Source organism: Polypterus senegalus, chromosome 6 (genome assembly GCF_016835505.1).
Source record: "Polypterus senegalus isolate Bchr_013 chromosome 6, ASM1683550v1, whole genome shotgun sequence".
Classification (NCBI taxonomy): Eukaryota; Metazoa; Chordata; class Cladistia; order Polypteriformes; family Polypteridae; genus Polypterus; species Polypterus senegalus.
This window is the reverse complement of record NC_053159.1, coordinates 121,456,732-121,469,900: the sequence shown is the minus strand read 5'-3', so window position 1 is coordinate 121,469,900 and position 13,169 is coordinate 121,456,732. Positions and strand designations below refer to the sequence as shown.

The following is a 13,169-nucleotide window of genomic DNA, read 5'->3' as shown; positions in this document are numbered from 1 at the left end:
ATCGGTATACAGCATCAAGCACACGCTGCCTCAGCCATGCTGTCTATTGAACGCACTCAATCAGTCCATCAAGTGCTCCTTGTAGAACTGTTTGTACTTATAAGTAAAATTACCTCACTGCAAACTTGCGATACAGTTATAATATTGCACAACCTGAGCCACTTTATAAAGTGCGTATTTACATATGATGACGATATCATTTTTAAAATGAAATGCAGTAAAATATGTTTATTATATTATACAGATAAAACTTTAACTTCATTTAAATAATCTATATTGTTAATAATTAAGCATGCCAGGACACGGTGCCACAGTGCTAGCAAGGAGCTTGCGCTCCGTTCACAGATTGTTCCTGCCTCGCACTGTATTCTTGCTGGTGCTGATACGACTCTGGAAGGATAGACGGATAGAATGATTAAACACGCACTACGAAGATATTTCAATGTTCCTTAAAAGTTTTGAAGAATCAGCGTTGTAAGCTTACAGATGGCTTAACGTCTATTACAGAGCTGATTGTGTGGTGATTGGGTATTTGCGTGAGACATGAATAACCAATGTGCCACCGTGTTCCCATGTTTAATAACATGATTTAACTCCTATCATCATGAAAATATCACGTATACATCTCAGTATTTTTCATTATTCAGAGAGTTGTAATATCACGAATGTAATGGATTCTGGGTCCTGTCGAAGGAAGAGAAAGCCCAGAAGCATGTAGTGATTCACACACATAGAGCACATAGAAGATCAAATACAAAACAAAGCATTTAACGTTGTATTTTAGTTACGATGGAATTTGAGAAACTAGTAAATTAAACGATTTTAAGATTAAGTTTATGATGTTCTACTTTAATGACAAAATAAACTACGTGATTAAAGTGGAAATTTCGAGATTAAAGTTGACATTTTGTGCTTTTTTCCCCACTGTGTGCCTATTTTTTGTTGTCTGTACCCTAATAAACTTTTCTATAACACTCAGATTGTGGGCTACAACTCCCTTTTTCACGGCGACTTTGATATCTGACAACTTCCTTTTTATTTCAGGCACTGTGCGACTTTGTGAACTTGAACTTTCGAGTTTCTCTGACACTCTGTCACTCGATCAACTTCCTTTTGTTGATTATATCACTGTTTAAACCAACAAATAGTACGTTTTTCCTTGCCTCCACTTGGTATTCACTGAAATTCTTCTGTTTTCCTCTGTGCTTTTCCTATTATCTTTTCACAGAAGGCTTAGTTTAAGGGCTATTTATATTTATTTGCATATTCGAAGAGGTGTAATTCTGGGAGGAGTTGGGGCGGGACAGCAGGCGCGTGCACGTGCGTTACTTTTCACACTGACTGGAATTTATGTAGCGGAAGAACGTGGAAGTTTATGTACGCACAGATTTATGCATCTGGAATTTTTTGAACGTAAGCACATTTCCACTTTTGTCTGTACTCCATGTTATAGTGTGAATTCTACGCACGGTGTTATACATGAGTCCCCAGATCACTGAAAGAGTGGCCTTTGTATGTCCTCTTTGTGTCTGAGTGGGTTTTTCTGTGGGAACTCCATTTTTCCTACATATTCAGTGGGTATAGAAAAGAAACACCCTCTTCGAAATATTCCCATATTTTTGCTTTACAGCCTTAAATGAAAAAGCACACAAAAAATATTTCTTCCTAGCTTTACTTACTCAATGCAACCTATAACATCCAAGTGAAAGATATCACAGCTACAGTTCCGAAAAATTATAAAAAATCAAAAACAAGACATACTGAGATTAATGAAGGATCACCCCCCAAAGTCAATATTTTGTTGAACCACCTTTTGCTTTAATGACAGCCTTGGGTCTGTTGGGATACTTCTCTATCAGCTTTGCACATCTAGATTGAGCAATATTGGCCCACTCTCTCTACAGAACTGTTCAAGTTCGGTCTAATTGGATGGTGATCATTGGTGAACTGCTATCTTCAAACCTTTCCATGGATTTTCAATGGGATTTAGGTCTGGGCTGTGATTGGGCCACACAAGGACATTCACTTTTTTCTCCTTCAGCCACTGTGTGGTTTGGGTCATTGTGTTGAAGGGTGAAAATTCTGTCCATCTTCAAGTTTCTGGCAGAGGGTAGCAGGTTTTCACAAGAGTTTGACGGTATTTTGCCTCGTGCATTTTTACTTCTACCCTATCGAGAGCCCCAGGCCCTGCAGCAGAGAAACACCCCCACATCAGGATGCTGCCACCTGCATGCTTTACTGTAGGTATGATGTGTTGTGGATGGTGAGCTGCATTGGATTTCTGCCAGGTGTACTGTTTGGTATTGAGGCCAAATAGTTTGATTTTGGTCTCATTGGACCATAAGACCTTTTTCCATTTGGCATCAGAATCTTCATGGTGCATTCTGGCAAAGCTCAGACAAGACTTAATGTGGCCTTTCTTGAGAAGTGGCTTTCTCCTTGCGAACCTTTAGAACAAGCCACACTTGTGAAGCACTTGTGAAATTGTTGTCACATGCACACACTGACCACTCTTTTCAATCATTTACATTTTGCCTGAAGAAGGGGCCTGAGTTGCCTTGAAAGCTTGCATATTGAAATCTTTTTAGTTAGCCAATAAAGGGTGTCATTTTGCTTGACTTCTCAAGTCTGTAGGTTGAAAACCTAAATAGAGTTGACAAGTGGATAAGGGAAAAGGAAAGTCAGTTGGGTCCATGATCCTTAAGTAGAAGACAGAGTTAACTTCTAATTCTGAGTTCTTTGTTCCTTTTACAAACCTCTTATTTTGAAGGCACACACACACACAGAAGGAGAGGACCTGAAGAAACAATTCTTTTCAATGCTTCAAGACTCCTGCATCCAAACTTCAAATCTGTTCTGTGGTACTGTCTTGAGTGATGTGGGCTTGTTCTCTTCTGTGTTCATGTAGCTGATGTAGTGGCTAAGAAAATGGACTGCAAGTACAGTGCTTAACTTTGGATTCATTGTCTGACCCTGAAGTCACTTAACTCGACAATTTGAGAAAAAATCACATTCAGACTTTGGCACTCTACTTGTAAAATACATTGGGATGTGTTTTTAATACCTATATATGAAGGCCCAATAAAAGTCATAATTGTTTGTAAATTCTAGAGAGCTGCTAGTCTTGTACACACAACGTTTGCACTGAATATCATTAGGTCATATTTTTCTCATTGTGTGGTATTCTTTTTCACACATACTGAAATTTTTGGAGGATATGCCACTCATGATTTGAAATCAGTAGACACAAAACAGCATGTACCAATCTTTTATACCCTGGCTCCCTAGGCACATTTGTCTCCACTTGTGATATTGTTCCAAAACAAAAATGACATTTATTACCTATGGACAAACCAAAACCTATACATTAAAGCAACTTCATGTCTGAAGAGTCTGCCTGAGTAGTTTAATTTGATTTACATCTTGATATGCATTTTATGAAATTATGTAATTTCATTCAAAATGATTCATGTCGTTTCACCTCTGTGGTCAAATGTTTGTGAAAATATTTTGAGTCCATTGCAATAAAAGTGTGAAGGACATGTTGAAGTTCCTAAGAATTATTGTGAGTGCTGAAATACCAGGAAGTGTTAAATAAAAAAGCAGGGGTCAAAACCGTGAGATAAAACTAAAACAGGCACCCAGGAAACAAAGAGCAAGAAATTACTCAAGAGTCAAAGTCAAAACTTAAGTAACAACCCAGCAACTAGGGCGTATTTGAGGGAAAAATCTTAACTACCTCTAACAGAAATGGTAACGTTGGTTTGTTCAATTAATGATGGGATGAAGGAAAATACATTTGATGCCCTTTTTATACATCACGTCTGGTGACATAATAATTTTTGACATCACAGTCATGTGATGAGACAAAGCAAGTTTTTAACCATTCTGTTTTAAAATATTCAACTGGAACTGGTCCTTGATGCTTCAATACCCAAATATAACCTCGGAGTACATATACAGTATGACAATGTACTCTATACTTGACAAACAGAAAAAGGGTTGCTTGAAGAACCTGTCGGCAGAGATTTATCTTCAGCGAGGATTCCCCACACATTATCAAGCCAAGCTATAAATTCCAAGACCTCAGCATACCCACAAGTGTCCATCTTCAGATCTCATTCTTGTTGACCCAGCAAAGCTTCTTCACACCTGTCTGTGGACCCTTACTTGGCTTGCTGCCTATTTCTGCCTATTGGACCCAGATATCTCAAGCCACACTTGAAGTTCACTTTTTTACACCCTTTTTATTTCTGAAATTTTTGTTTTTCATTCTTTTAAAACTTCATATTACTCTTAAGTATCTGATGTAATGATGCTCCATATCTTTTCTTGCTGTCAATCATCTACTACTTCCAGTCAGTGTTCATTGTTGCAAATTTTTACCTGATGATGGTGCATTTGTAGACTCATGCCACAGTCTCAGTTCTGTATTTTTCAAGTCCTTTGTTCGAATTATTTAACATTTTGTCTTATGTTGCTTTTCATTGCATTTTTGCTTTCTTTGTAAGTTGCATTGCAATATTGCTTACTATAAACCATGTTGCATGAAAGAAAGATTGTACTGCAATAAAATTGTGTCAGACCTTTAGTACCTGAAAGTAGTACAAAATTAAAAATTTTTACCTAGTGACAGAGCTGGCAACAAGACACACATCCCTGCATATGGCAGGCAACTGTGTCAACCTGGGCATAGCCATGTTGGGCTAAAGATGTAACTGTGATTGTCAGTAGATCAAGAAGCTTAATGGGTTGATACAGCGAGGGAGCAACACAATTTGGACCCTCAATGTGCGTACACCACATACATTAAAGGGTCATTTGGTGTAATGCATCCACCTCCCTGTTCACTCCTGTAATTTTCCCTTTGCTCTGTGTGCTCCTGTGCACTTTAACAATAACAACATTTATTTATAGAACACATCTTTGTACTCTAGCTCAAAGGTCTTTACAAGAGGTTAATAAAATTACAACTATAAATGAAAAAATAACAAAAATGATAAACAAATAAGTAAAAGAAACTACAGAGTCCTTAGAAATGAACCACATTACTATTATTTAAACTCATTAAGTCTCTTATTTGTTATAACAGAGAGTCCAAAGCTATGGTCAGATGAGAAGAGAGGGAAATAACTTCAGCTCACGAGAAGCAGGAGGAAAATATCTGCATGGGATTCACATCCAAAAGACCTCTATGCCTCCACTGGGAATTCTATAAAACATGAATATGACAAAGTAGTTCATGACTGTTTTCCTTTATATTATGGTGTGCTTTTAAATTTAAAACATTGCTTGTGTTCAGATTGTTTTCTGTAAAGAAAGTGACATTTAAACATAGTTAGTGGCCACAAGACAGTGCTAATCAATGAGGGGATTAAAGCCTAAAATTTCCATGCACCCAGATTGTGTCCTTGTCCTTGGCTCTGCACAGTGTCCAGTTTTCAGTCCCTTTTCTTCCTTTTTTACAGCTCAAAGGTGGCTTAAACAACTGCCAGAACAGTGACAGTGAAAGCACCAGTGGAGATTCAAAAAACTCACTGCGGAGCAGTTCCCGTGAGCGGCCAAGTGACGTGAGTAACCTTTAACCTTTCATCTTGGCTTCAAAATATTATTTGCTTTATTAGAATCCTGAGCTAGCATGAAAAAGGCCTATGAGAGATAACCATTTGCCAATCAATCTTTGTGTGTGTCTCACCATAAATGAAACTAATTTAATTGATGACATTTCATTTGTCCATCCTGTCACTTTGAGAACAGACTGGTGTCCAAATTGTGTGCAGTATGACACCTCTCCTTGTCGCCTTTCTTCCTTAGATATTGATCTCTGCAGCTGGGTGAGTGGTAGCAGCCTTCTTGAAAAGCATACAGTATCTGTATAAGATGCAGTACCTAGTGAGAGGTATATTGGTGGATCTCTGAGCTACCTAACTGAGTTTCCTGCATGTGTTAGAGTTCTTTATGCATTGGTATGAGGATTGCAATACAGTATGTGGTTTCACCAGCCCAAATGTCACACTAGAACTTGCTTGTTGATCATCCTAAATCACTTTCTTCTAAAAAAAAAAATGTACACTGATGGGAATGATTCTTGGTTAACTAAGCCTATAAGTTGCTCAATCTGTCAGTTGCTCTTTGTTTTGCATAGCACTTTTCCCAGCAAGCACTGCGTCAAAGTGCTTTACAATCTACAAGATAACAAGAAAGCAAGGGGCATCGGGAGAAATCTACAAATGAATTAGCAGTAAGTTAGAAACTGATATAGTAATAATTTGCATGGTGAAGGTGCAGAGGTTCAGGAATGTTGGCCATTAAAGCCTGTGAGTTTGAGGTATATGTAAAATAATCAGTGAAATCACCATCTGTCTATTTGTGACTTACTTTGTTTTTCTAATTGGAGCACAGGTAGCTGAAGTGACTTGCTCAGGGTCACATAGTGTCTGTGGTGGGATTCGATCCCACAAGCTCAATACTCAATCCAACAGGGTAACTTTAAAATTTTACACAGGCACTTTCAGGGGCAGGAATCAAACCCATGTCCATGGATCTGAGAGGTAGGAGTACTAACTGTCATTTTATTTTTTATCAACAAAACAATCATTAATTTATATATTGCATATCTGTCATTTCCATGCAGGCACATGCACAAGCCTAGTATGTGTATTTCTGTATTTATTAAATTGGAGTACAGTTTGGTCACATAGTGGATTAGAGGTGGGGGCCTAAACCAGTCTGCAGTTTTAAAATCCTAGCTACTAGGTCACATGTCTGAATAGCATCAAACCCCCAAACAGAGACATTATGCTTGGAACTTCAGATTGAAAATTTAAAACTGTCAAGTCAGCTACCCATGTTGATGTACAGTAGTTATTTATAACTCTTAATGACCAAATGGACAGTATCACCCAAGACCTTTGTCTTACTGATGATCCTCCCAAATTATATGTTTTGGTTATACTCATTTAATTCATTCATTTGGGTGTGGAGCCTGACTCATCAGCATCAGGCACAAGGCGGGAACCACCCATAGAATGGGAGTTAGATCACTCATTGATGATAGACTATTAACTTAATTTTAACGTCTTCCATGCATCTTTCTTGTTTTCCGTTTGCGTTATATTTCTTTTTTCATGATGTCACCAAAATAACCTTCAGTCTGGTATTCAGTGACTCCAGTGAGTTACCTGGTGTGATCAGAATCAAAACCGACAGGAGTCCACAGTATGGATAGTAGTTTCCTATTAGCTTCATAGTACAAAATACTTAAGTTAATTTTTCTCTTGTGCCATACAATAACTAGACATTGTTATTAAAGTCTAGAGTCTAAGAGCTTATAGTGAAGCACATATTGGCCAAGTTTTTTAAGTATAACCTGATCCCTGTTAGCATCCTCAGTAATTAATATGTTCAAGAAAAAGAAAGAATGAAAGAGATCTGATCCTTATTTAACATCAGTCAGTCAGTCATTATTAACACCAGAATTAGCAGAGCCTACAAAAAAATATGTATAGATCCGGCCCACCTTAAATCTGTTCACACCTCTCCGTCAGCGTCTTTTTGTCCTGTAAATGTGCCGATTAAGACAAGCAGCAAGCAGCCTGCTATTCCATCCCCCCACCATTGTAGAATGTTCACAAAGTTCTCCCAGCTCATGTCTTGATTGATTATCTGGGAGTGAAGTGCTGGAGTTTTAGAGTGGAAATAATAGATTGTTATTTGGAACACATGCATTTCATGTGTGTTCCGTTTCTACAATAATCTGTGTAAACACATTGTTAAAACAGAAACGTTTTTCAGATTTTAGCAGTAAATGACAAAATGTAGGCATAAACTATATAATGTATGAAATCTGAAGTCCAAAGATCAAATAAACACTTTCACAAAAGGTTCAAGGAAAAGACAACAGTTTTCATGACGTAGCGGTAAGATTTGCTGACTTGTATTCAAGAGTTCCCGGTTCAATCCTGACTGCCTCCTATATTTGCCGTTTTCAGTAGTGAGCTACTCTTATCTATACTGATAAAAGGCAAAGCCCTCACTGACTCACTCACTCACTCACTCATCACTAATTCTCCAACTTCCCGTGTAGGTAGAAGGCTGAAATTTGGCAGACGTATTCCTTACAGCTTACTTACAGAAGTTAAGCAGGTTTCATTTTGAAATTCTACACGTAACGGTCATAACGGTTGACAACATCCGCCATGTTGAACTTTCTTATTTATGGCCCCATCTTGACGAAAATTGGTAGGCGGCTTCCATGTGCTAATCGAAACCGATGTACGTACTTATTTCGATGGTATGACGCCACTTTCGGCCGCCATATTGAACTTTCCAACGTCACTAATTTTCCAACTTCCTGTGTAGGTAGAAGGCTGAAAATTGGCAGGCGCATTCCTTACAGCTTACTTACAAAAGTTAAGCAGGTTTCATTTTGAAATTCTACACGTAACGGTCATAACGATCGACAACATCCACCATGTTGAACTTTCTTATTTATGGCCCCATCTTCACAAAATTTGGTAGGCAGCTTCCATGTGCCAACCGAAACCGATGTATGTACTTATTTCGATGGTATGACGCCACTGTCGGCCGCCATATTGAACTTTCCAACGTCACTAATTTTCCAACTTCCCGTGTAGGTAGTAGGCTGAAATTTGGCAGGCGCATTCCTTACAGCTTACTTACAAAAGTTAAGCAGGTTTCATTTTGAAATTCTACGCATAACGGTCATAACGGTCAACAACATCCGCCATGTTGAACTTTCTTAATCATGGCCCCATCTTCACGAAATTTGGTAGGCGGCTTCCCTGCACTAACCGAAACCAATGTACGCACTTATTTCGGTGGTATGATGCCACTGTCAGCCGCCATATTGAACTTTCCAACGTCACTAATTCTCCAACTTCCCGTGTAGGTAGAAGGCTGAAATTTGGCAGGCTCATTCCTTACCGCTTACTTACAAAAGTTAAGCAGGTTTCATTTTGAAATTCTATGCGTAATGGTCATAACGGTTGACAAAGTTTGCCATGTTGAACTTTCTTATTTATGGCCCCATCTTCACAAAATTTGGTAGGTGGCTTCCCTGCGCTAACCAAAACCATTGTACGTACTTATTTTGGTGGCATGATGCCACTGCCGGCCATATTGAACTTTTCAACGGTCTTTGTTACTTATGGGCCCATCTTCAAGAAATTTGGTACTCGGGTTCCCAACGCTAACTGAATCCTACTTACGTACATATATACGTCCATAGCCTGCAGCTCGGTCACCGTGTAAGGCGGCGTTGGGTCCCCCATCCCAACGCCTCCCACATTGTTGGCTGCCTGCCTATATAAGGCCGTCCGTCGCTCCAGTCTCTACATTCCCTTCCTTGCTTCGCCACGGGATTCACGTCTCCCTGCTGATAACTACAGCCTTTTTATTTAATCCACGGCTTCTCCGCTGTTGTATTGCTCGTTTATTATGATTATAGTTATTGTGTAGGTATTTTAGACTTACTTTACATTGTTCAGGTACCCATTTCCTTTATCGTTCCAACCGTACCCCATAACATGTCTATCGAAGTGATCACCATTGATCAAAGAACTGTCACTTACCGAGTGGTTTCCATGCCTGGAGATGGCACCTGCCTTTTCCATTCTCTTTGTTACATATTGCACGGCCATATCAGCCTCACTCTTGATATCCGGAGGAACATTGTGTCTTATGTATTGAATGACTGGGACAGGTTCAAAGTGTGGACTGATGACGGTACAGGAGATAATTATACTACACAGGAGCACTATAAGAGTGAAATGCTTAAGCCCTTCACCTATGGTTCTGCATGTGAGTTGATGGCTGCCGCTGAATTGTTCGGTTGCCGCTTTCAAGTGTACCGAAATGGCAAAATATTTTACACCTTTCAACAACTACCAATGCCTCATAAACATCTTAGATTCACAGGTGACGATTTCAGTAGTGGACACTTTGATGTTTATGAATGTTTAAACTCTCAAAAGCTGGATGTGAAGTTATCGATGAAACCATGAAACCAGTTGTGTGCTTACAACACTTGACAGATGCCGAATGTCACTTCAACACAAGTCCTGCAAATACTGTCGTAATTGAAACAAACCATGAAACTCAAACCGATTATGAAAGCAGCAATCCAAGCTGTGAGATTTGAAACAAGAATACTGTTCGCATGGCCAACTGTACGTTGCATGCTCAAGAGTAAGCTCACCGCACAGCTTGCTCATATTACAACTAGAGGGCCGAAATCACAATGTGGTATACAAAGAGATCCTTAACAAATAATTATTGGTATATTTTCCCTCAGTTTCAAAAGGTTTAATTTTCTTCTTAATAAAAATTTTAATGCAGTACTTCGCCGCTGCGAAGCGCGGGTATTTTGCTAGTTATTAATAATATAGACAGTACACAGATACACTTGACGGTGTACATTTATAGGACTTGTAAAAGTTACTGTTTTTTTTTTTAACTTTTATTCTCTTAGTCACGATCACGATACATACTACCACCTTAGGGATCTGACGCTGTTAGTTTTTATTTGAAACTGGGAGTAACTGTAGATGTGAATGGTATTTTGAGGCAATGGAACTGGACATTCTCTGATCTGGAGGGATAAAAGCTGACACACAAACGCTGGCGAATCTGCCTTCTTCGTATTTCACTGTCACTTGATTTTTTTTTTATTCAGTTTTATTGAGTGTTCCTGTTCATGCTGAATTAGTATGCTCCTTGTGGTCTATGATGTAAAAAAAAAAAACAGAGACATAGGTATATATGATATTTGGAATTATGACCTGTATAGCACATTTCGGAAAACATTGTGGCACGGATGCATGTGTTCCAAATAATGATCTATTATTTCCACTCTAAAGCTCCAGCACTTCACTCCCAGATAATCAATCAAGGCATGAGCTGGGAGAACTTTGTGCATGTTCTGCGCCGGTGGGGGGATGGAATAGTAGGCTGCTTGCTGCTTCTCTTAATCGGCACATTTACAGGACAAAAGACGCTGGCGGAGAGGTGTGAAAGGATTTAAGGTGGGCCGGATCTACGAGTTTTTTTCGTAGGCTCTGGTAATTCTAGCATTAAACCCACTTTGAATACATTTCAGGGGTAGGAAGCCGGAGCCGATTCCAGCACCACTGGGCATAGGACAGGAAGTAGCACTAAACAGTGGGCCAGTCCATCATGGGGCCCACTCACATACTACCTGTACATTTACAATAAGGCCAGCATGAATTTGCCAATTAACCTAACGCCTTTGAGGATTCCTGTGGAAAACAAGTGCCAGTGGATTAAAATTTGCACAGTTTATAATATTTTTTTGCAGAAATTGCCTTCTGCACATCTCTAGAGGTCTGGGTTTTGATTCTGTGTGGAATCTGAATGTTCTCTCAATAGGCTTTCTCCCGGTAACCTGATATGGACTTACAAGTTATAGTTAGGTTAAATTAAAATCTCTAAGCTGGCCCTGTAGTGGTCAGAGTGAATGTGCACATAAATGTGTGCATTTCCTTCGATTAAACACCACATCCACTGTTATTTCCTACATTAATCCCGGTGCTTACTGACCAAGAACCTAATAATCAACGGCATTAAATCTTCAAATGTCACCCAAGCTACACAAAAATTTGGTGCTTCGAGGTTTGATTAATATCTTATAAATAATGTAGGAAATAGTATGAGACTTTTCCTAAAAGAGCTATTAATTAGCCAGTACAAGAAAGCAATAAAAGAAATAAAACTTACTTAGCACATTAATCGGAGACTCATGAGCTGTTGAGTGAATTATGATGATTTTACATGCCAGTAAAGGTATAATATTTCAGAGCTGCAGAGTAGAACACAGCAAAGTGAAGCAGAATCAAATAAATCAGATGGCTCAGCATACGAAATGCTTGGCAGTTATGTGCAGGGCTATTATTTTCTCTTTCTTATTTTTTCAATTTGGGCCTTAGTAGATTTGGTAGCCTGAAGGGGTGACTGAGAGGCAGACATGGGGGGCATTTTTGCTGTTATTAAATTGAATACAATGCCTTTAAATATGAATGCTGGCTATGGTTCAGGCTGGTTGTCCTGTCAAAAAAGATACACAAAAATGTAGTCAATGTACTGTCTGGTAAGGCAGACAAAAAGAAATCGTGAAAAGGACCAGGAGACAGATCAAAGTTTAGAGACTGGCTATAAATTGAAATACACGGAAGTCAAAACAATAATGCACATAAACTAATTCATTAACTGACAATAAATTAATAGAAGTTGTTGCCTAATAATCATAGGAAACTCTCAGAATCACTCATAAGGTGAATACAATTCCAAAATGCAAGACAATGGGAGCTGTACGACAACAACCTTCATACAGTCGCACTAGTGACATCACAGGTCATGACCTTCTTTTGCCACTGTTATGATTTGAGTTTTTTTTTTCCTTGTGCTATCCTGAGGCTTGGAAATTCATCTTGATGTAGTGTTGGAAGTTTTAAAGTCCATGGAACCCAATTCTGCAGTAAGAATTTTACTTAGCGCTTCCATCTTAAAGTTGATTTATTTTTACTATCTTTTTTGAAACCATTTTGGTTTGAAAATGGGTGCCACCATTTTGTGGTATTTGTATCATTTGTTTCCATGTTGCACTGATGCTGCAAGAGATGTGATGTCATCAGTGTATCAGTATAAAAGTTTCCTTCAAAACAGTTATGTCTGTCTGAGATTGAGCTAAACCTAGGTGTTCAGTGTAGTTTTATTTTGATTATTGGCCACTGAAACCAAAGCTCTGTCTTTTGAAGCTGATATTGGGTTTATGATTTGGCTCTGACGGTCTCTGTTTTTGACTTTTGGTTTTGACCCTCACTATGCTTTAACTCTATTCTTTCTCCTATGCCTCACTCCTATTTTGTGACTAACTGCAATGGGGTTCAAAATGGTGGCCATACAGAAGATGAAATGGTAGCATGCCAAGGTGGACAGCATTTTTAACAAATGAAAAGAAAGATAAGAAACCAAATTAAACAAATTAATTTCTTCATATTCAGAAATGCCCAAAAGGAAGAGAACAAAATTGAAATATGTGGAATAATCACAGAGATACTTTAAAAGGTGTTCGTATTCATGACACCCAATAGAAATGATTATGTTGTGATTGCTGAGATCCATCACTCACA

General features: G+C 38.7%; 1 protein-coding gene across 1 annotated transcript in view; it reads left to right on the top strand.

Moving 5' to 3' along the window:
- auts2a (activator of transcription and developmental regulator AUTS2 a) overlaps positions 1 to 13,169 on the top strand; it is a 1,288,356-nt gene that overhangs the window by 455,565 nt on the left and 819,622 nt on the right. Inside the window, 1 exon segment of the mRNA XM_039756996.1 lies at positions 5,469 to 5,570. Within this exon segment, the coding sequence (XP_039612930.1) occupies positions 5,469 to 5,570 (102 nt within the window).